Raw genomic sequence first — 25,539 nt, 5'->3', positions numbered from 1 at the left:
CACTTTATTTTGCTTCAGAAACACAATTTCCATTCACTGCCAATATAAAACTTGAAAGAGCCAGGACATTTTTAATATAAGTCAGATTGTATTCATCTGAAAGAAGAAAAGGATGGCTTAAGGATGAGTAGATGATAGGGTAATTAAATTTTTTGGTAAACTATCCCTTTTACCGTCTGTTGCCATCCATCATGTTGCCAGACCAACTTCTACTGTTTTTTTTCTGAAATAAATTCGGGACAGTCCTATTTGTTTAAATGTTTCAAACATTGTGGAAGCATTAGGAACCGTTTTGTCGGTTTATATTGTTGCGCTGAGTCACTTTCCCAAGCCCTGTTTAAAAAAAGTCTGACAACCTTGACAACTGTCCATCATACAGACTAGCTTTTGCTCTTTCTAGTGTAAGTCTAAAATTGTGGAAACATTAGAAACTGTTCTGTCCATAATTGGTTTCAAATAAGGTGTTTTTTTTCTTTCTTGTGAAATTTGTTGTAAAGCTTCTCTAAGTATATTAAACAAAGTGGGGGGATCTTAACAAAGGGTCAGTTGTGCACTTCTGGATTTCTGTTATATATTATGTCTTATCCTGTCATGTGACTGAATCAGATCAGACCGGGCATTGATTCTGTCCCCCGTGAGCCATTCTGGAGGTCTGGACCTTTCTGAAAGACTCCAGATGGACCTGGCAAATGCTGTGTCAACACTTTGGCCTTCAACCTCTCGTTGCCTTCGCACCAGAGCACCAGCCACTGAGACAATTAGTGACCTGGACAGAACAGACACAACAGAGTCAACTGTTTCTGTCTGCCCAGCTGCTCAACAGACAACAGCGGCTGTATTTAGAGTTTCCCCATCCTGGCCAATTCCACACCAGCCTCTCTGGTCTTAATTAGTGATGACGGGCAGTAAATGGTGTGTTGTTATGGCCATTAAACTTTTCACCCACTGTTAGCATCATTGGTTACACTGCCCATGATCCACCGCTGCTTCTGTCTCCACGGTTACAGAGGAACAGGGCTCTTCCTCCCAGACTGGACACATTCTCTGGAACTTCTGCCAACAGCTCATCGCAGTCCAGCAGTGCCAGGACTTGTGCTCCGAGCAGGAACTGAGTGACTGTAGACATGGAGCCAGAGTCCTTAAAGGCAAGTCAGTCCACTTTGTGGCAATTTTGGCAGTTGCTGCATCCCCATATCGATAAATCAAAAGGGATAGAAATAAAATCAGTGTTGGCTGATTCATAATACTCTTATATTAATAGTATGTCAAATCACCAGTCAAATCTGACAGTGGACTATTATTGTTATTATTACAAATTTTAATGAAATTAAAATAAGAAAATGTATATGGACAATATATTTTTCATTATCATAATATTACATAAATATTAATAATTATAAAAATTATAATGTATGGTGTTTTTATTATTGTTATTATTTTTACTGATAAAATGCTTGGACACACTGGATAAAAGCATCAATTTAATGCATGATTTTTATGATTTTTATTGTATTTTGATTAACTGACAAATTGTGTCAGAAATGAAGTGCATTTATTTATTAGAATTACATAAAAATTTAAAATAACTGATTTCTATTTAAATATATTTTAAAATTTAATTATTCCTGTGATTATTATTATCAATGTTAAAAACAAGTTGTGCTATTAGTATTTTGTAGAAATTATGATATGGTTTTTTTTTCCAGTATTTTTTATTAAATATAGAAAATTCAAACAAAAAGCAATTATTTGAAATATAAATCTTTCATAACATTATACATTTTATCAATCTAATGCATCTTTTCTGTATAAAATATAAAATATTTCTGTATAAATAAAAGGATCGATTTCTTTCAAGGAAAATATTTTTGACCTGACTTTTGAATGCTATAGTGTTTTTTTCAGCTCTTTCGTTCTCATTCGTTGCAAAGAAATGTAATTTCTTTTGATTTCTCTCCTTGCAATTGTCTGATGCTCTGGTTTACTCTAAGATGTGGAAAAATCATTAAAGCTGTGTTTTATCTCCTCTAATGCTTCACATCTTCAACCTCAGATTACCTGCGGTCATTAATCGTGAATGAGAGCAAACAAGATGAATTTTAATGAATTGCATTGAGTAAATTGGTTTAGCATGTAGACAGAAGCGTTTACTGTGATAACCACCAGTTTTGCTAGGTTTGTGGGGGCTGGGTGTGGGTGATCAGGTCATACAGCAAGGTTATGGATCCATAGTTGTATGGAACCCTGTTTTGTTCTGTTCTACGGCTATATATAACACACTGTACAGTCAAACCCAGGTCGTATTTCAAAGCTGTCTAAGAGACCCTGAGTAGTTAGTTATGTGCAATTAATCAAATCAGCTAAATAATCTAAATTCCCTGTAGAATGTGCAGTGAAGTGTGTATGTGTACTTTTGTGTATCAGTGACCTTCATGTCGTCACCAGAGAGTGAAATGTGAGGGGGGTTCAGGATAAATGGGATTGTAAGGGCTGAGTGACAGTTCAGTGTCGGTTGGATCTTCACCAATTATCAATCTTACGTCTCCACTGAAGTGTTGCTGAACAAAATAGGAGTTGAATATTTAATGAATTCCTCTCTCTCTCTCTTCCCATCCATCTATCTTTTTTTCCATCTGCCCCGTGTCTGTTTAGTTTAGGAAGGCAGTTAAAGTAAGCATGTGACCTGTAACCTGAAGCTTTGACTGACCTTCATACCACAGTAACATTTGTGAGATATTGTGTCCCGCTCAATAAACAAGCTGCCCTTTATTGCAAAGCTGCCAGCGCATTGTGAACGCCTGTGGCAGCATGGATAAATGCTATTTCGTGAAGAACATGATTTTCACCATGCCACAGATGGTCACTTCAAATCAGCCCAAGTTGCCTCTTTTTGTGCCAGCCCCAAAATCTCTTTCCATCCCACTGTTTTTCACCCACAGCTGTTTGCAGATTTCATCACTCGCATAAATGTGATAAAGGATAACTCAAAGGATTTTGAAAGTTCCTTATTCATACACTATGACACATGCTAATATAGGGCCCTATGATTTCCATGATGTGAAAAACGCTGACGGAATCGCGGAGTCCAGTGATAAAAATGGAATTCACAGTTTAACACGGAATGTCACGGAATTTGTCAAATTTTGATTTAATTAATCAAAAGTAGGTAATGACACTTAAAGGTACAGGTTGTAGGACCTGCTGCTAGAGGGCGCACTACCTAAACAATAACAATCGTGTGGTTTGAAGACGCTAAGAAAGAGCGTGGAATGATGGGATTTGTTGTCTTCTACCCAACCGCAATCAAACGGAAAGATAAATCATGGACTTAATGAGGATGAGGTAAAGTTTTTTTAATTTTGTGTTTGATGTCATATTTTTATTATATTGAATTAGACCCGAGTAATGAAAGGGTTTACAACTAAAAACATAGCAAACGCGAGTTCAACGATTTGCACGAGTAGATTAATATAACATACAAAGTCAATGCAAAGACGCTATCAGACTATGGATCAGACGCGTCCTCGCGCGGGTCTAGAGACGCGATGCCCCGCGTTTGCCGTGTATGCCCCATAATACTAATCTTGTTGATCGTTATAAAAGTATACGTTTTCTGTATAGCAACTCACCTGTCGAGTAAAACACAAGCGAGATCGGCATCTCTTTCTAGTTGACGTTTGTCGCGAAGCTCTCTCCATCTAGAAAATGGAACACTTATATGTATCCTCGCTCTTTTTCTCCTCTTGTCCCAAACTCTTCTTGGGTCATTTGGTTGGCTCATACGCTAACGATTGTGGGAGCTGTCCTTGTTGACAGAACCAGCGGCAAACGGTAAACGATAATTATGTTCCATTAATAAGTAACACAGTCCACCATAAAATGTGCAAGAAGAAATAAATAAGGAACTGCTTGAAGCAAGTAAGTGGTTTGCTGGACGCTAGACACTACTTCCACATTTGTCCAAGACACTGTTGTCATGTGATTTCTATGTCAGTAAAGGCGGTAACAAAAGGTAACTAACTTCATTGACAGGTGACTGCACTTCCCCATGTCCCTGTTTAGAATGGGAATTTTCTCATAATTTAGAAGTACTTGAAAACATCAGAGAGATTGTTAGTAGTCAACTGGACAAAATATTTAACACTAGCCTAGTGGTTTTTTGATATTTTACTGCAAATATCTTACAAATTGTACCTTTAAATCAAATCGCGATATGGAAAAGTATATGACACTATTAAGCCGCAAAAAGTTGACTTAAATATGGCCCTACTAATTTTCCTTAGCAGGCTAAGGAGGTCCACAGCTGGAGAACTGTTAGCATCCCCATTCATTATAGCTGAGTATTAAATGGACAAATTAAAAGACATATGTATAAATGTTTATTTTATGTTCTAAAATGTAGCTAAATAATACATTAAAAAAGTAAAAATAAATAACTGTTTTATAATTAATAAATAATAACAATATATGTATTATTGTATGTAAAACAAATACATATATACAATAAATCTTTATTCATTTTACATAAATAAAAAATAATAAAAAATACACATTTCCAGATTCGATTTTGATTCATAGGCCCTTGATTTGATTTTGACTTGATTCAGTATTAGTTTAGTTTTGTTTAGATTGAGTAAATTTTTAGATTAAGTTTGAATTAATATTTTGATTAAATTCAATATGATTTGATTTGGTATCATATTGACTTGATATTAGTTTGATTCTGATCTGATTAATTTGAGTACATTTACGGATTTTATTTTATTTGATTCATTAAACAATTGCTTTAATTGAATACTTGATTTGCTTCGTTTTTTCTCTTGATTTGATTTCATATTTGTTTAATTCATTTGGGTGCATTTTCAGATTCAAATAGATTCTGATTCGCAAGCCCTTGATTTGATTTAATATTTTGATTTAACATCAGTTTGGTTAAATTTTGATTTGAATTCTTCTGATTCATTTGGGTATATTTAAGGAACAGTGCTCATATCATGCTGTAAAACTTCTAATTTGATATATTCTAAAAATATTAACAAGTCTATATTAAAAAAAAATATTCTGAATTAAAAATCAACAACCAAAAGTTACATTTAATTTATTGTGTAAAATTATAAGGTTGCTTAGAATTATTATAAAATCCTAAACTCTATTTTTGTAAACTCACATGTGACTCTCATGATGTATTACAGATATAGGTTTCTAGTTCAGAGTTTGTGTTTGTTTGTTCAGAATGATTCAGTAGAAGGACTGACTCATAAACCATGTGTTTTACACATTTTACACAGCCTTACTGTTTATGACTGGAGCATGCAGTATTGGAAATATCACTGAAATCTCCATTTGTAACTTCACTAAAATATTTGAATTTATCATTGAAATTAAACAAAAGTGAACAGATGAAGTGGTGTGTAGTAGTGCTGAATGGCACTGGACTTTCCCTCTCTGATCCTCTCATTGGTTCACTAATAATCTCTTCCCATGTGGATGTTTTCTGGATTAATCGAGGCAAAACCCATGTCAGCAAGTTAACAATTAGAAGTATTCCACTGGTTCTTATCTCTACTTATCTCGTTTTCTCACAATTTCTCCTCTGTTGATCATTTACTGACATACCCATAATTCTTTGCACACATTTGCAGGTTTGGTATTTAGTGAATCTTGACCATTCATTGTTTTAGAGAATTGAGGCAAAACCCATTTCAGCAAGAAAACAATTAGAAATATTTCACTGGTTCTTATCTCATTTTCTCACAAAATCACCTCTGTTGATCATTTACTGACATACCCATAATTCTTTGCGCATGTTTGTAGATTTAGTAATTAGACAATCTTTCTAATCCATCTTCTTTTTAGTTGTTTATAGTCTATAAAGTATATTTAACATGCAGAGCTGACATCCCACTTCCATTTCCAAACCAATGAACAGATTGCAGACCAAAAGCATTCCAGTCTCTTTATCACCTACTTTATATATTCACATCGCCTGCCTAATGCATTAATCTGTTTTAGTGCTTCATAAGAAAAAAAGTGTTTTAAAAACAGAGTGAAAATAATGTCTGACAGATGGAGTGAATCTGATAAAGTGAATTCTTTAATGATTGCATTGCCCATTGTGTGCATAGTGAGTGTGTGTGTGTGTGTGTGGATATAGTTTCTGCATGTGACTGGAGAAGATTAGGGCAGTCCTGTGATTTGCCGTATTGCGACGCTTTGGGGTCAATGCACTGTAAGCCACACATTTCTCTCTAGAGGTTTGAGCCTGACTGTGACTGCTAGTTGTCCTTGTGCAGATTAGAGTTACAAACCAATCCATTACAGACCTGACCACAGAAGTGACTTTTAATAATGGTAACAGTAATTAGTGGTGTTTGCTAAGGCAAGCATTGGTATTATTACTGCTCATACTTTGGCTAAGTCAAACAAAAAAAACCCTGAACCTAATTATTAAGGAGAAAAAAAAAAAGATATTTTGAAGAACATTGGGGGTCTGAATATCCCTTTGACTTTCATTGAATGGAGAAGAAAGTAAATCAGAAGTACAAGTTTGAAACAACGTGAGGGTGTATAAATGATGACAGACTCCTTATTTTTGGGTTGATTGAAATCTGAAATGATTTCTTCTACTTTTCTACAATTTCTATTGTAATTCATTCCTGCCTGGTTGGATGATAAAGCATTCAAAAGAAAAAGTGCAGCCATCGTAGACCATGACATATGAGCATGTTAATATTCCAGGGCGAAAAAAGTTTGTATTTTGCGATTTGGTGTCAGTGTAATTTGTAATACTGAGGAAAATGCAATAGACAACCTTTTTTCAATTGTCAGAATGATTGAACACTTTTTGAACTCTCCGTCAAAGGTTTTAAAATAGATAATATGTAAAGTTACATGTGGATGATTACATCTAATATGCAGCCTTTGTGATAATACTAGTGTTTCTTATATGGCTCAACATGATATCATCGTGGATGTGCCAGGAATGTGTTGTTTATAATCCTGAATGATTAATCCGGGTACAGTACCTTCAGTTTTCTTTCTTTTTTTTTTTTGGTCCCTTGTTTACACATTTGTCAGAGTTCAGTTAGTGAAGCTATTGGAGCCACAGACATCATTTCAGTCCTGTATGTGCATGAGTAATTTTGCCAAAATCCAATTAGAGAGCCGTTAAAGGGGATTACGGCGCACTTAGTCCTGCTCTCCCCAGCCTGATTAAAGGGTTTATAGAGCTTTTACAGTGTGGTGCTTTACAGACAGGTTTAAACCCGATGTGCTTGAGAAGATCGGCCTAACATTGGTTTTTCTGCTTCATCCACCACTGTGCTTTGGTTTTGGAAAGGCTTAACACACTGAACCTGTTGCTGACGGGTTCAGACCCATCTCTGGTCTGGTGAGCAGAGATTTATCTGTTAAATCTCTGAGATTAGAGAGGTCTGTGCGTGTTTCTGAAACCAAGCCTATTTTTTGGGAGCGTTAAGATTGAATTGTGATATTATCTAGAATTTTTTGTTCTCAGAATATTGTAAGAGAAGTTTAATTTTCATTACTGTACTCACTGCAGAAAATTATTTATATTATTATTTAATATAAATAATAAGTAATTTTAAGTAAAATTGTATGCATAAATCATGGTTGGGTTGTATTTGTTGAATTGATTTTTTATTCTTAGACATGATTTTCATTAGAATAAGTAAACTAATAAATATTAGATTTTTTACAGGAATCAATTTTTTTGTGGTGGAACGTGCTTAAATGTCATAAAAGTATGCAAAATTAGGGTAATGTTTTCTATATTCAAAATCGTGTAGGGATTACTTTTTGTTTTTTTGAGTGAAACATCTGAATATATTTACATTTTTAATACACATTGAAATATGTTAATTATGCGAGAAACACAGTTTGAATCTGATTTCCTAATAGTGTTTCTCTTTCTTCCCATCAAAAATTTATTGTGTTTTGAGACCAATCCGGTTTAAAAGATTGTCAGGCTTATGGTATGTTTATTTAGTTGTCTTTGATCTTTGGAGGTTTAGGAGATGTCACTGGAGAATATTATGTCATTGTTCTCAATCCAAGTGGTTTCTTGTATCTTTGTCCCTGGTCGAGTATTCATCCCTGTGGGACTCCGGTTGTGAGCCGGAATTAATGAACTAATGGGAAATCGGGGTGCTGACCCCTCTTCCTTTCTGAAACCACATCCGGATGGAGATTTAAGCACTGATTGTTTAGGACCTGATTACCAGCATATCCTTGTGGTCCAGTCCCCCACTATGCGGAAGGAAGGTATTTGGGCCCCCCCGTGGACACCACATATGTTTCAGGGTACATGAGCCAGTTGACTGACGCATCGCGAATCACCATGGCAACCTCCGCCATGCCGGAACGTTGCGTTCAGAATAACAGAGTTTGAGCTCACCAGATCCGTCAAGGTCACAGTAAACAGTCCACTCAGCACAAACACCCAGGAGAAATAACTCACGACAGCAAACATGACTTACAAACCCATCAACAACCTAACACTTCCTGCTATGTCACGCAGCCATGCTGTTCTGTGCAAGACTGACAAAACAGAATTCACAGGATTATAGTAATGATTTAAATTCAATGATTATTATTTATTTTTATTTTTTTTGCATATTTTGTAATAATGTGAAAATGTTTGTTTGTTTTGTTTGTTTCTCTTTTGTCAAATATATTTAAAAATGTTCCTCCATTTTGTCAAGCAAATCTATTTTATTCTATTTATTTTTTCTCTATTTGGCTAAACATATTTCTTTCTTTCTTTCTTTTCTTATCTATCAATCCTCTGTTTATTTTTATTTTATTTATGTATTTTCCCAACATTTAGTCAGGCAAATCTTTTGTCTCTGTGGCCATGCATTTTGTTTTATTTCTTATTTTATTTCTTATTTATTTATTTATTTATTTATTTATTTATTTATTTATTTATTATTTTATTTTATTTGAAACTTTTCTTTTTAATTATTTATATATTTTTGTCCATTTTGTCAAGCAAATATCTTTATCTTTATTTCTTTCCTTTTCTTTCTTTCTTTCTTTCTTTCTTTCTTTCTTTCTTTCTTTCTTTTTCTTTCTTTTTCTTTTCTTTCTCTGTCCTCTGTTAATCTTCATTAAAGGTTTTAAAAGGTATTAAAGCTTTGCCAAGGTCATGGGTTCAATTCCCAAGCCAGGGAATGCATAAACCAATGAAAATGTATTCCTTGAATGCAGCACATAACAGTATTGTTGTCTGCAACATGCTAACGTCAAACTGCATTGAAATCTATTGTGAACTGATTTCTCTTCAAGTGTTATACAGTATGTATAAAACACTAATGTATGAGTTACTTTATATGAAGAACACTCCAAATCTGTCAGATATGCGTGTCTATTTCAAGTAAGAAGTATGTAGACATTGAGGCAACTCATGAGGATTTGGAACAGAACCTCAATCTGATGGCCAGACTGTCAAACTAACCATCCAGAGATTCTGCTTAGTGAGGGAAACGTCTGCCAGTGCAACAATGCAGGAACTCAAGCGTGACACGGGCGTCCTGAATAAATTCTGTGTCCTTAGACGTCCCGAAGCTTTTGTGCATTTTCGCAAAGTCAGTAAAGTGTGATAATAGCTCAGATCTTCAATGACTAACCTTAAAAAAGACCACCCATTGACCTTCAGTAGAGAGAGAAAAATGGAAATCTCTCAGAGCGTGGGGGAGGGTGGAACGAAAGAGGGCATGTGTTGATTTTCGGGTAAGCGGTTTGTGTAAGTTAATGCATACAGTATGTGTTTGTGTGTTATATTTTAAAATAAAGAATAAAAAGGTGGGAGACAAGATCAAAAGGAGGATTAAAAGTGACCTTGGAATTTCTCAAGAGGTGAAAAAAGGCAGACAAGAAAGTCCACACATTGTCACGTGTCTCCAGAGGTCTGTGTTTTAATAGTGTTTCCCTGTTCGTGCTGCATCTGATACTCCATTGAGTGATCTGGTTGTGAGGCCCTTGAGATCTGGAGCCTCGGCACAGACATAAAAGGCAATGGTGACAAAACCTCTGTTCTAAACACAAGTGAACAACACAATACTGAAATATATGACATTAAAACACGTAGCACGCATACATGTTGAATAAAATACAATATAAAAACTAATAAGATTAAGCATATCTGTATCTACCTCTCAATCTCTATCTATCTATCTATCTATCTATCTATCTATCTATCTATCTATCTATCTATCTATCTATCTATCTATCTATCTATCTATCTATCTATCTATCTATCTATCTGTCTATCTATCTATCTATCTATCTATCTATCTATCTATCTATCTATCTAGCCATTTTATATATTTAAATGCTGTCTATGTAGGAAGCTCAATGTTTTTTTTTTTTTACGTAGCCATAGAGTCTAGCTTAGACGTCTTCCTTCACAAGTTTGCAGTCTTAACCCCTTGGGCTGGAGTTTATCTGCTCTGCGAAAGTCAAACATTCATGATGAGTCATCAGCACACATCCTCATTAGGAGCCGCTAATGAACAGGAAGCCTAGTGTGTGATGCCACTGGTGGTCTGTTCGTACAAAACAAACTGCATGTCTGTCAGACAAAATATGACCGTGAATGAGCATTGAATAGAATGATATTTACATACAAAGCTCGCCTTTGGCCAGACACACATACTCTATGTAAATATGCAAATGCAGTCACAAATGCTTGGCCAATGCACTGCATGCGTCCTGTTGTACATAACGACGTGCGTTCTTGTGCTACTGTCATGGTGACAAACCTCAGCGCTCAAGGGGACAATAGAGTTTCCTTCAAATGTCTGTGACATTAAAACGAATGTGGAGTTAGTCGTGCAGCTAGAATGTTTTAAGAGATCTACCTTAACTTTAAACTGTTGCTCTGTTGAACTGTAGGTTATGATAATACCTGCCAGGTTGTTTTGTTGTTGCATTGGATTTTATTTAATTTTATTTAATTTTTTACATTCTTCAATACCAATTTGAAAGTTCCAACATTGTTTAAATGATTTGTTTAAATGTCATTGTTTAAATAATATGTATAATGTTTGATAATAATTGTAATCATTAATAATAATAATAATTATTATTATTATTAGTAGTAGTAGTAGTAGTAGTTTTATTATTATTATTATTATTATTATTATTATTATTATTATTATAACCAACAAAGATCAATGGGTTAAAAGTATGGTCAAAGTACAAGTATTTACACAAATCCTGATTATTATGTTTACATTTAATTATTATTTATTATTAAAATTTTATGTGAACATGTCATTGTTTATATATTATTTATCATTTGCAATAATATTATTAATAAACATTATAATAATTATAATAATAAATGTATTATTATTATTAATACAACCAACTAGCATATAAGCCTAAAGCCTAAAGTATTGACCAAAACCTGATAATAATGTTAACATTTAATTAAAATAAAATCAGTGTGAATTTGCGGTTCTGTTATAGTATATAATAGAAAATTATGCAGTAGAAAATGTTTTGTTGGGTGAAAAGGGTATACTGACATCATAATCCATCCTCATCAACAACACGTGCAATATTAAGAAAAGCACACACACACACACGCAATCAATAAAAGCAGTTCCCTTTTTTCCACTGACTGTCAGATGGACATTAAAAGTGAATTTCCCTGTAGAATTCAGCTCAGGGAAATTGCAACATGTTGCTGCATTTAGGCTTCACCATTTCCTGTTCACAGACATTACCGAGCTCGCAAATCATGACAAAAACACATTTACATTCCTATTTGAAACATGCTGTCTAAATCCGATCTGCTCCCAATCTGAAATGGAAGGCGTGGTTTAATGGTCTAATCATAAGCATCTAATCTGACTCTCTCTCTGTATTAGAAAGGTCATACATTGTGCAGCGGTGGCCGAGCAGACGCGCACGTCTAAAGAATTTTTGCTCTTATCATTTCTGCTCTGGACAGATTCTAGGAAGTACTAATCCTCTAATGGGATGGCATTGACTTGCGGCATCGATTGTGTGTTTGTCTGAAGGAGGGGATTCCTTGGGGACACCAGCGGAATGTGTTTCTGCTCCGCTTCGCCTGTTTTGATAACATTGTTCAAACAGCGTGTCCTCGACCCTGCTTCTGACGTCACGCTTTCAGTTGAACGAGAGCACTTGATTCAAATAACACAGCTGCCGACCACTTGAAGACAGAGGACAAGAGATCATTGAGGGAAGACTCACAAGTTGTCCGTTTTTTTGTAGAAATGGACTAAATATGTAAATACCTGTAAACCTGTAAACTGATCACTCTCAAGATTTGTTCATGTGTATTTTTTATAATTCCAATTTCATTTTATTTTCAGTATCATGGCTATGCCCAGGGGCGATTCTAAGATTTTCATTTTAGGGGGGCTCAGCCCCCAATAAGGGTATGATTAAAAAATTCTATTTGACTATTAGGGTAGGGTTGTATACTACTAACCTTATTGCAATCCACTATTCCATTGTATTCCCTGTATTTCATATATGGGAGTAGGAGTACTGACTGAGCCATATACAACACTGTAAAAAAAAAACTAATACAGTTTTTTAGATGTGACCAGTCACTGGAAAATTTTGAATTGGGAATGTAGATTTTTACAATAAAGACTTCCTGATTCAGTATTAGGACATTCATGTTTATCCTTTGATGATACCACAGCTTTTTCTTATGAAATGTACGTGGAAATTGGCAGAAAATTAAAACAACATAAGGGTTCAATGACTGCAATGAATCTTGTGGAATACAGTGGTATTGTGTGTGTGTGTGTGAGGCTGTCTGTTCTATTCTCACCTGACTGTTGCTCATTTGCAGACCTACTCCCGCACGACAAAAAAAAGTTGTATATCCATCTACAATGAAAAATAAATTATTATATTTTATTATTATTATTATTATTATTATTAATTTTTAGCTTTTTAGCCTTTATAATCAACAATACGGTTGGTTATACATCAAGTCAGCCCCTGGAAATTTATTTCATTTCAAATCATTTAACTAACCAGCTAATATTCATTAAGAATATAAACAAAACATGTATTAATGTAATTGTCTATTGGCAATATGTTTAATCTGTTCTATATTTATTTCTATTTATTAAAAATAACACCATTATCAATTTGCCACTTCTATAAATCAATTACTTAAAAAAAAAAAAAAATCACAGATCCCTTTACTCTTACTCTAATATATGTATCATGATACACTAATGATTCATTATTACTTAATACAAAATCATATTTAATAATACAAAACAAAATAACTCCACATGATGTTTCTCTCTCTGTGACATTTAGTGCTTTCAGACAATGATGTGTGTCTTTAATCATTTCTGTGAATGGCTGCATAATGTAATGCCGAAATACACAATAATATGTTTTGAATTTTGAAAAGTAAATTAAAATAAATCATGATCGTTTTCTAAAGTATGTTTTCATGTGTGTTAATCGCTTCATTTTTGTTGGAAGAAAAAACAACTGTCACACCGTGATAAAAGCTGAAGGTGAACGCAGCGAAGACGTATTGGTATTGGATGCGAGAACACACACACACGCACACACACACACACACACACACCTTGTACTCTCTGATGTTCGCTCTGCTCGGCGCCCCTGTGGATTGAAAAACGCGCTGAATCCGTGCAGACTCAGATCAGGGGAGGAGCCGGAACTTGATGCAGCTTGCCACCGTCTCAAATGAGTTTTTAAAGGGGACTGAAGCGATCACTAATTAATTAATCAAATATTTTTTTAGGGGGGCTGGGCATAAGCCCCCCTAAAAAGGGCCTAGCGACGCCCCTGGCTATGCCACAGAAATATCATTCAATTTAATTAAAATTTTTCAATGGTAATTTTCCCAAATTTTCAATTAATAAAGACTGCTTCAATTTAATTAACCAAACTTAAAAATAAGTAATTCAGTGTATCAAGACACTGCTTTCATGCAAATATGCATTTACAGTCAAACCATACTATTTTTCTAAAATAAATCCGAAAGTTTTTTATTTAAAGGGACAGCCCACCCAAAAACATTTATTCTGTGAGAACTTACTCACCCTTATATGGAGGTCCGTTTCTGCCACTAAATAAAAAATAAAAAAGGTAATTGCAACTTTTTACAGTATCTTACAGTTTTGAGTTTACATATAGTTTTTTTTTTTTTTTAAAGGGACAATAAGTAACTTTTTAGGTATTTTATTATCTAAAATCAATATTTTTATTCATAAATATGCCCTCAATGGTGTACAAATACCTATGCCAATGTTTAAACTAATCCTTGTAAATGAAGAATTTATTATCTTTATATACATGGGACGGGTAGGTCGACGGAGGCTTCCATGTAGTTCCGCCATCTTGCAAAACTATAATAGCAGAGAGGGACAAAAAGTACTAAGCCAACGCGTTTCCACAGCGCGTTTTCGGTCAGAGCCAGAAACGCAGGTGCAGAGCAGTGAGAGGCGCTTGAAACTGCACCGGCAAGTTTAAAAGTCTGGATTGCATTCTTATTATGGACCATACATATGCCGCGCCACAGGAGAAGAAAACATCGTCGCCAAAACAGTCAAAAATAGAACGTAAAAGGAAACGTGACCGTAGATTACAGAAAACAAGAGTTAATGTCGGGGAAGCTTTTTCTAGGGGGAAAGAGCTAATGCTGGATAAAGATTTAAAAAGAGACGCTGAAGTGGCCAGTTTTCTTCTCGACAGGTAAGTCAGTGTTACAATCTATATTATAATATGTTTTTTATATCTAACATTGCATATAATTCAGAAAATATAACGAATAAAGAAGACATAACTACTAATTACAATATTTCATGTTTTCCACAGTCAGTAATTCATACTGTAACATTCGCTTGTTAGTTGTCATGTTTTAGTTTGTTTGAAATAACACACCTGTTCACCTGAAGGAAAACTCGACGAAGTGCTATTAGAAGACATCCTGTCAAAGCTTTTTGGTGTACATATCGCCTACCGTAGATGCAACGCGCATTTGAAAAAGCGAGGCGCTGGAGAGCAAAATTAGTTTGAATGCAAAATACAATTTCACCACTAGATGGGAGTAATTCCTACTTACTGTCCCTTTAAGAGAAAAGTCAGAATTGCGAGATATTAACTCGCAGCTGCGAGCTAAGAGATATGTAACAGAATTGTTTTTCTTCCTCAGAACTAGACTTTCTAACTTATAAAAAAATATAAAAAATAATCAAAATTGCTAGATACAAACTCACAATTGCAAGAAAAAAAATCCAAAAGAAATTGTGAGTTTATGTCTCCCGATTCTGACTTTATTTCTCACAATTGCAAATTTATATTCCACAATTGTGACTTTATAACTTGAGTAAAATAAAAAAATCTCACTGCAATATTTTTTTTTTTTTTAAAAGTATTACCAGTTTTGGTTCCAATTAACTTTCATTGTATTTTTTTGACCATACATTTACAGTCAGTGTCAAATAAAATGGTTAAAAAACAGCATTCTCCTAAATGTGCTTTTGGAATATCATCTTATATCTTGCAAAATATCTTATACATTTCTACAGTAGATTGACTGCCTTATTTCACTCTGTCTCATCCCTGCATGCTGCTCTGGCTCGCTCACTCCAGTTTTTTGGGATTGGAACTGGGTCAAACGTGTTTCCTGTGTTCTCCATTCATGCAAACATGCACCTCATCACCCAGACCGATGCAGAAAAATATCTCTGCTGCACACACCTGGGACGTTTGGCCTTATGATCTGGCCCTCTGTCCACATGACTGAAGATCATAGTTCACTTCAGAGATACTGTGTGTGGCTCATAAACAAAACAGTGATGCAGACTATTCACTGAATTATAGCCATGGTGCCCGAGACTTGATGCTGCTAATATTTGGGGGGTGGGGGACAAGAGGACATTAAACTAAGGCAAAGCAGGCATTTCACTGCATAGCTATTATTATTTTGTGGATTTTAGCACTGTTGGAACTCGGTATCCAAGACTGGAACTATATTTATTTTATTTTATTTATCTTTTTCTCCACTGCCCTGTTCAGTTAAATACAAGCCATTGAATCCAAAAACTACTTTTTCCTAAAAAAGTTTTTTTTTTTTTTTTTTCAGGCTGAGATGTTTGGTGAAACAGTTGGAGAGAGGTGAGGCTTCTGTTGTCGACTTGAAGAAAAACCTAGAATATGCTGCATCCGTTTTGGAATCTGTCTACATTGAAGAAACAAGGTAAGCACAATACAGACATTGTGAATTTCTCTGTCTTTTTTTTTGGCAAAAATTAAATCAACAAGTTTGGGGTCAGAGGTATATGTTGTTCCTAGAGTGTGTTTAATCTCTAAAGCTGCTCTTAAACCTCTGTGAGAGGGATTGCATGTGCTCTGTAATGATGTCTTCTTACTGCCATGAGTGCTCCAGCATTTGATGTGTTTTTATTCAGTTGTTTAGACAGAAATGGAAACATTGGCAACCATCTGAGAGGGAAATGTGCCCAAATTAAATTTTGCATCATTCGCTCCCCCTTATGTTTTTCCAAACCTGTTTGATATACTTTTTAAAAAGGAAAAAAAAAATTATGCACTTGTAATGAATAGGGACTGGAGCTTTCAGATTTCAAACTGGATGCAAAATGCCATAAAGTATCATAATTATAGTTCATAAAAGTTTGTGTGCCATATTGGGTTTCCCATATCTTAACTTTATAAAAAGAGCACACCAAATTAATAAACAAAAAGTCTTGATATCCTTCCTCGCTCTTTTCAGCATGTTCATAAGAGATCACGAGGGAAATAGCAATGCTTTATTGAATGAACTATTTGATTCTGTTTACAAAACCAGTTTCAGAGATTCAATCAGAGTTCTTCTGAGTTCTTCTGACCAACTCAGTGATCCACTCTCAGCACCATGTGGCTTGACATAAAAATACGTCATTATGGGAAGTCTAAATTATGAAATACTAAGTTATAATTATGAGAAAGTCTCATTTATTTGTCATAATTGACTGTCATAATTCTGACTCGTCTTATCATAATTATGACTTTAACTCATACTTTTGACATTTTGGCATAAATATGAGTTAGTATGTCAGTTACAATTTAGTCACAATTATTACTTTTTCTTTTGTAATTTTGATGGCCAATTTTAAGTTTTTCTCAAAATTTTGACATCCAATTAAATTTTTTAATGTCATAATTTAGTTTTTTTGTGCGTCAGGATTATTATCTTGTCAATTTCAAATGTCACAATGATGTCTTATCTCATAATTTTGACTTGACTTATAATTTCGTCTTTTATCTCATTATAACGTCATAATTTGGATTATCATTTAGTATGTCAACTGTCCAAAATGATGTCTTTTTATCTCATAATTTGGACTTTTCTCAATTTTGACTTTTTGTCATAATTATCAGTATTTCAATTTTGAATTGAATCATAATTCGTCCTTTATCTTATAAAGAATTTAGACTTTTTCTGTCACAGTAACAACGTTTTATCTTAGAATTATTATTTATCAAAACGTGATTTTTTTTTTTTTTTTTTTTTTTTTGTGGTGGAGATGGTTTTCCATATGTAAGTTATGTTTAGGTGATCAGATATGTTAGTTTGTATTCCCCTTGTCTTTGAAGTGGAATTGTATATCTTTTTCTTTCCATCACTCTTGCTCAAAGGCGTTTTGGCTGAAATTTCATCTGACATGATCGAAAGTGACATGACTTACCCATTTAGTGTCTTCAGACCGTAATCGTGTCTTATATGTCTCTGTGCGTGTGTGTGTGTGTATTCCTGCAGGCGCTTGGTGGATACAGAAGATGAGCTCAGTGACATCCAGTCTGACTCTGTTCCCTCAGAAGTGCGCGACTGGCTGGCGTCAACTTTCACACGTCAGATGGGGCTGATGTTGAGACGGTCGGAGGAGAAGCCGCGATTTCGCAGCATCGTGCATGCAGTGCAAGCAGGGATATTTGTGGAAAGGTGTGTGAGGGTTTCTCCAAAGCTTACGGTATAAAGTCAACTAATTTAAACCCTATAGGCATCCCACGGGTAAAAGATGGAAACCTTCGAAGAACTGATAAAGAGCTGATACATTTTAAGCAGGGCCTGACTCATAGATCGATCAAGACCTGTGACCCTGCTGTGCATTTCCTGTCTAGTCTCATATTTCCAACACTGCATGCTCCTAAAATATTAATGTAAAAGGACATCCAGAGTGAAACAAGGGATATCCTCCTTCTTCATTTCTCAGAAGCTCTCACACACTGACATGAGTGTGTTATCTCTTTCTGACAGGATGTACCGACGGACCTCCAACATGGTGGGGCTGAGCTATCCTCCCAGCGTGATCACGGCCTTGAAGGTAATGGAACGAGCCAATCAGATTCTAGGTTGTGACCTCAAATGCACATATGCACAAACACACGCACAACCTGGTCACAGCATGAATGCGAGATGTGTGAATGCGACACATTTTGTATGTACAATAGCTTATGTGAGAAACAACAAGGGGGAGATTGCAAAATCAAACCGTCTCCAGGCAAACAGCCCTGTTTAATCAACCGAAGTGCACAATTGATCTTTCCCTCGGCCAGCTGGGTTACCTGGCACACACACACGGTTCCTCTTTTTCAGATGGTTGTCTAATAGAATGCAGCATATGTGGACAACAGAGATTTATTTTTATCACAAATGCACAAAATCACGCACTTTATTCATTTAAATGTCTGTGGAAAGAATCTAAATCATATACTGATGTGTATAACATGGGTCAGTAAGAAAGATTGAAAGGTTAAAAGAAATGAAAGTTTTTGTTGAGCAAAGCAGCAGCAGGAACTTGATCAAAAGTGACAATAAAGACATTTCAAATGTTACAAAAGATTTCTTTTTATCTTTGTTCATCAAAGAATCCTGAAATAAAGTATCACTGTTTCCACTGAGATGTTAATTGGTTTCAACATTGATGATGATAAATGCTTCTTGAGCAGCAAATCAGCATGGTTTGATGATTTTTTCAGCAGAGGCTGAAAATTCAGTTTTGTATCACCGGAATAAAATATAATCAAACAGAAAGCAGGTATAGTGCAATAGTTTTTCACAAGATTGCTGTTTTTGACTAAATAAATAAATACAGCTTTTGTGTTCATGAGACTCCAAAACATAAGAAAAACTTACCAACCTCCAAACTTTTGAATGCTAGTGTATTAGGCAAATGCAGAAATATGCTGATTTGCATCCTTTTTTCTCCACATGAAATTACAGTCTAAATTATACATCCAGTTATCTGCTGTGATTCGATCACGAATGCCATTTCAGAGCTGTTATCAGCCGCATCTGTTCTCCTATCAGCTTCTCATTCATTTTTGATGTCAACAATTTGTGGCGGGACGGCTTAGAGTTACTCCCTTTTGTCATATTAGTCATAAATCTATAATCTTTTATAATATTATTTTGTTCTGTTGCCTATTGTGATTCTAAAATTCTAAAAGTGATGAAATATCATATCATATTCTACTCTTACTAATCCTTTTATTGTGTCAAATGAACCAGAAGAAGTGTGCAATATGGTCACTTCAGATGTAAAAAAAATCTATGCGTTTACCCAATAGCCTCTGTTTTGTTGAGTACTATGAGTAAACATCTATTTTTATGAACATACAGCATTTGTAAACACCCAACCCCATTTAAATTCTACATGCTACACAGCACAAACCTTTTTCTGAGGTGTGCGGGTGAAAGTCAGATGAACAGAATAATGTGGTGTCCTAGTGGTTAAGCCTCAAGGCTGCTATGACAAAGGGCGAAGGTTCAAACTTTGGAAATGGAATAGAGATCTCCTGCAGTCCCTTATAACTCTTGTGCCCTTGAGTGAGTCCATTTGCTTCTCGTTGCTTTATGTGCAGGTAAATGTATAAAGTCTGCTAGGTGAGAAGGATAAGTAACAGAATACTAATTCACACGTTCTTGTCAAACAATAGCAGTAATTTGCTGGCTCTGTCCACCTTATCTTAATAGAAAATGAAGTTAATAAGCTGAAACGAATGACGGCTTCCTTTTATATAAAGAGTTTTTAATCCTTCTGCCTTGTCCAGACCTCGTTTCTAAAGATGTGTAGAGTCACATGTTTTAATATTTTTTAAAGAAGTCTCCAAAACTGCATTTATGTGATCAGAAATACTTAAAATCGGTAATATTGTGAAATATTATTATAGTTTACAGTAACTGTTTTGTGTTTAATGTTTTAAAATGTAATTAATGCATGCTTGCGAAAAAAACAAAACAAAAAGTCTCTCAAATGCACAGATTTTAAGATCAGATCTGATTGTAAGAGTTAAGTTTTCTAAATGAGGCAGCAGGTTTGTACTGGATGTCCTGGTGGCTTTGCAGCATGATTTCGGCCTCTCTCTCTTGATTTCACAGCAGTCCGTGAATCTGCATATATATCTCCACATACAGCCTAAAGCTATTGAAAGCTCTCAGCCGTGACTTAGACGGAGTGCAGGACAAATATTCCAATCTGAGGATGTGAATATTTAATGCAGCATTTTGCAAATGTTCATTGCAACCAACTAATCAAACCTTCACAGAACTTTCTTTGAAAGTGATAAGATGAAATAACGGAGGGTCAAACTTAGAGTGGATGGAGGAGAGAGAGAGAGAGAGAGAAAAATCCAGAACGCATAAACCACAGGCGGCCATAACGTAGACCAAATCTCCTGTATTATTACTGATGTTCATTTCATGACTCAGGATTGGAATGCACAACCATAGAATCACACATCGTTCATCACAGACCCTGTTTATAAGGGTGGTGAAAGTAATTTATACGTTATAAAAAAAGAAATGAGGCTGGTATTACTACATTATGTAAAAGCAGCGATTTCTGAGGCTCCAGGACTGTGAACATCTTATCACATTTATAGGCTTCATAAAATAAAGTTTCAGTTGTTATTTTATAGACGCAAAGAGATCTTCTAAGGGATTTTTCTTTTCTATAGGAAGTTACTAAAAGCTATACTATATACACTGCTATATACAAAGTAGTGTCAAGAAGATATTTATTTTTTGAATGAAATTAATACTTCTATTTTAAAAACATTAATAATGTTAGATTTCTATTTCAAATAAATGCCGTTCAACTTTGCCTTCACAGAAATACATGACATTTTAAATGATACTCAAATAGATGTCAGTCAGTATTAGGATTTTACTATAATTTTGGTCAAATAAATCCAGGCTTGTTGCACATAAGACCCCAAACTTTTGGATTGGTAATAATATAGTTACTATTTTGATGGTAATGGTAAAGATGTCTTTTTTTGCTGTTGGTCTAGCATGTGGACACGTGGTCATTTGACGTCTTCACACTGAATGATGCCAGCGGAGATCATGCACTGAAATTTATTTTTTATGAACTTCTCACCAGATATGACATAATCAATCGCTTTAAGGTAATGTGCTCTCCCTTTCTTTTTATTAAAAGTACACTATTTTAAAATTGATTTCCTCAGTGATATCTGTGGATCTGAGAACATCATAACAGGAAAATACAAAGCATATTTGGTCAGTTTTAAAAATATTTGATTATTATTTATGAGATTTTCTTTTTTATTTAATTCGATTTTTTAAGCACTATTTTCCACGTACAATTTTTTAACTAATATGTTAACCTGAGAAATACTGCCAAATGTATTTTTGTATTTACCAATATGTACAAACACTTTTGAAATGGCATTTGCTATGTCATAATGACATTTAATAGAAAAGTCCAGATGATCATCCTCACTCAGATGGCTGTTTGAGACACTGTATGTCTCCTCAGATCCCTGTTTCTGCTCTGGTGTCTTTTGTGGAGGCCTTGGAGGTGGGCTACGGCAAGCACAGAAACCCTTACCACAACCTAATCCACGCCGCAGACGTCACCCAGACAGTGCATTACCTCCTGCTCAAGACCGGCATGGTTGTAAGTCCACGGTTGTAACATCCTTCGCAAAAAAAGGAGTCCTAGACCATGTGGATTCAAGCAATATTTGTGTATGCTTATGTATGCTTGGGTAAAATAATCATGTACATCGAGCCCCCTCTGTTGTTTATTATTGTTATTTCTACTGAACCGAGCCGGTGAAGTATGTTTTATTAAGCCTGACACTGCACTTGAGGTATTTATTGAGGTTGGGCTTCTTGTAAAGGAAGTAGATGCTGCTCGTATACCAATCAATAGGAAGTTAATCTCCCTCGACGCCTCAAAACACGCTCCTGTCACTCCCGCCGTGGGCTCATTAACCTCTCTGTGATGTGTGGACATCACACCGCCGTGCTGACAAATGATTTGCCCCCTAGCATTTACGCCGCTGATGATTTCTTTAGTCATTCTGGCACTTTGGTGATTTAGTGTTAATGTAAGATAATGTTATGCACAGAAGAATAATGAACTAATATAATTTCATTTCCTTTCATGCTTATCTTCACGATATTATTTATTAAAGAACAGGTAATGGGGCTTTACGTTTTCTGTGTTTTTCATTGGAAGTGAATGGTGTTTGGAGCGATTATTTTAGCATATTTTTGCTTCTGTTCCTATGAAATTTCCATCTGTTGCTTTCCTCACAGTCTGCATATTAAAACAAACATGCACAGCTCGTGTAATTTAATTCATGAACAAATGACTCTGAGTCGGTTCGTTTTAGTGAATCAAATAAATTACAGGTTGACCAGCGTAGTCTGATTCTTGAATGAATAACTCTCTTGAACCAGGATGATTCCTGAATAAATTATTCTTAATAGTCAGCTCTTTTCAGTGAATCAGATATACGTATACTGAGTGACTAGTCGTCTGATTTCTGAACAGATGAATCTTTAGAGCCGGTTCTTTTTGGTGAATCGTATATATACTGGATGAGCAGTAAAGTCTGATTCCTACTCCTATGTCTCGGTTCTTTTACTGTCCTGTATAATTTACAGCATTAGCAGAGAGAGAATTTCTTTCACTTGTTGGCCCAATGGACATTGTAACAGCAATATACCCAAAAGTTTGAACCGGCTGTATCAAAACACTTCCATGAAAATTGAATTTTTTTTTGCTGCTACTGCATTCATCTTGTTATCTCACTTCTTCCAGCACTGGTTAACTGAGTTGGAGATCTTTGCTATGTTGTTCGCTGCTGCTGTGCACGATTACGAACATACCGGCACCACAAACAACTTCCACATACAGACTAGGTACTCTTGCTATTAAACCCTGTCATCATTCAGCGAATACATCAGCGGTCTTTAACAGAACTAATGTGTGTTTGACAGATCCGACACAGCCATACTATACAATGACCGTGCCGTACAGGAGAACCACCATGTTAGCGCTGCGTATCGCCTCCTGCAAGAAGATGATGAAATGAACATCCTCTTCAATTTGTCGAAAGATGACTGGAGGTTAGAAAAGTGTTGCAAACCTCAAAGGACAACATATGCACAATTAACTTTGATTTTAGTTCTGGTGCTTTAATAGAAAAAGTTTTCAAACATTTTGGTGCACCATTTCCTTAAATATGATCATGCCCTTGAAATTGAAATATAATTTATGTATAAAAGATATACTTCATAGTGTCAAAAAAAATAAAATAATAAATAACATATATATAGTTCATATATATTACATTTTATATATATATATATATATATATATATATATATATATATATATATATATATATATATATATATATATTATAATGTGTTCTGAAAAATATTTACTTTTTCATTTGATTCTGTATATTGTTTTCTGGCTTTTAGATGTGTAAACCTATGGAATATAGAATGCATAAACCTACAGAAAATAAAACGATGACTGTCAGTAGAGTAAAATAATAGTAATTGTACTCATGATTTTTGACCAGGAGGTCCAGAAGAAAACAGAATGAAACAATCACTATTGGCCACAATTTAATACATTTTATTAGTTGTTTTTGGATGCATTTTTTTTTCACCAACCCCCTTGAGACCCCAGTTTCAAAAATCCCCTGCTTTATAGAATCTAGCAATTAATAAGTAACTAATATGCTATTAGTTATAAGTATAATATTATATATATAATCAACCTAAGAACCATGTACATTATAACAGGTTTTTCATAAGAAGACTGAACGTAACCTGTTTTAAAGTCAATCCTGAAAATGTCTCCTTCTTTCAGAGAACTGCGGGCACTGGTGGTCGAGATGGTCCTGGCCACTGACATGTCCTGTCACTTCCAGCAGATTAAGGCCATGAAGAACTTCCTGCAGCAGCCTGAAGCGTAAGTGCGGTCGCACACATCAGGGTAACCAGGAGGAGGGGCTTTAGCTAACCACACACTGTTCACGCAAAAACATTTCTGCATCTACAGATATTCATATCCACATAATGAGAGGTTGGACAGAGTGATTTTAACAGCTCTGAGGGGCTGAACATCTCTGTCCTCTGCAGGATTGATAAACCCAAGGCCTTATCCCTGTTACTGCACACCGCTGACATCAGCCACCCTGCCAAAAACTGGAACATGCACCACCGCTGGACCACCTCACTGCTGGAGGAGTTCTTCAGGCAGGTCAGTGTCCCGAGACAGTTCTTATAATAATTATAAAAGCATCTAAATCTCTTCAAAGCTTGTTCTGGGGCATATTTCATGAACTCAAAAGAAAGAAATAACAAATTCTGTATTTTGCCTGACAACAAGTAAACAAAAAAGCCTATTTTTAAGACCATAAAATGTATTGTGATTGTTATTTTTAAATTCAAAATATAAAAATAATAATTGATTGTTTGTTTAAATAATATAAAAATAAAGATTAAAAGGTTATTTATATAATAGAGGTTATTTAATAATAAAAACATTATTTAATAATATTTATTAGAGTATTTATTTCTTTGTTAGCATTAGTTAATAAAAATGTAACTACTCATTGTCAATCATGTTAACTCACATTTAATAATATGATCAGACAGGACTTTCTATTTTAATGTGTTAATAAATTTTGAAAATTAACATTGACAACATATTTTGTATTGTTAGTTTGTTAACTAGTTTAGTGAACAAAATAAATAAAAGTAAAATATATTTAAACTATACTATAATGTGTGTGTGTGTGTGTGTGTGTGTGTATTTACAAAAAACAAGTTAAATTATTTTAATTAATTATCAAAATGATATTGATTGATTTAATTTATTTATTGCAACAAAAAAAATGCCCTTAATTGTCTTGAAACTGTACTGTGCAAATGCAAAACAAAAAATATACTGTATTTCCATATGAAAATTATTATTTCTTATTTTTCCTTTCTGATTTGATTAGAATAAATGCTGCCATAACTACATAGACTAATAGTAAATTTATGTAAACAAAATAAAATACACAGTTTGTCGTCGAGAATATCCTGTTTTACTAGCAACCAAATAAGTGCCCTCGAACAAATCTCTGATTTGAATTTCATTCGTCGAAAAACTTGCAAATCCATCTTTCTAGGAAGTGCTCATCATTGCAGCAGCC

General features: G+C 34.8%; 1 protein-coding gene across 1 annotated transcript; it reads left to right on the top strand.

The window, feature by feature from the left end:
- Positions 1-3,322: 3,322 nt before the first annotated feature.
- Positions 3,323-24,641, top strand: LOC113080299 (calcium/calmodulin-dependent 3',5'-cyclic nucleotide phosphodiesterase 1C-like). Its single transcript, XM_026252497.1, has 10 exons — positions 3,323-3,342; positions 16,148-16,261; positions 17,822-18,004; positions 18,320-18,386; positions 21,358-21,474; positions 21,846-21,986; positions 23,142-23,242; positions 23,321-23,449; positions 24,207-24,308; positions 24,479-24,641. The coding sequence occupies exons 1-10, from the start codon at positions 3,323-3,325 to the stop codon at positions 24,624-24,626; spliced, it is 1,122 nt and encodes a 373-aa protein (XP_026108282.1). The 3' UTR covers positions 24,627-24,641.
- Positions 24,642-25,539: the final 898 nt, after the last annotated feature.

The sequence above is a fragment of the Carassius auratus genome, unplaced genomic scaffold (assembly GCF_003368295.1).
Source record: "Carassius auratus strain Wakin unplaced genomic scaffold, ASM336829v1 scaf_tig00030824, whole genome shotgun sequence".
In the NCBI taxonomy this organism is placed as follows: domain Eukaryota; kingdom Metazoa; phylum Chordata; class Actinopteri; order Cypriniformes; family Cyprinidae; genus Carassius; species Carassius auratus.
This window is presented reverse-complemented; position numbering and strand designations above follow the sequence as displayed.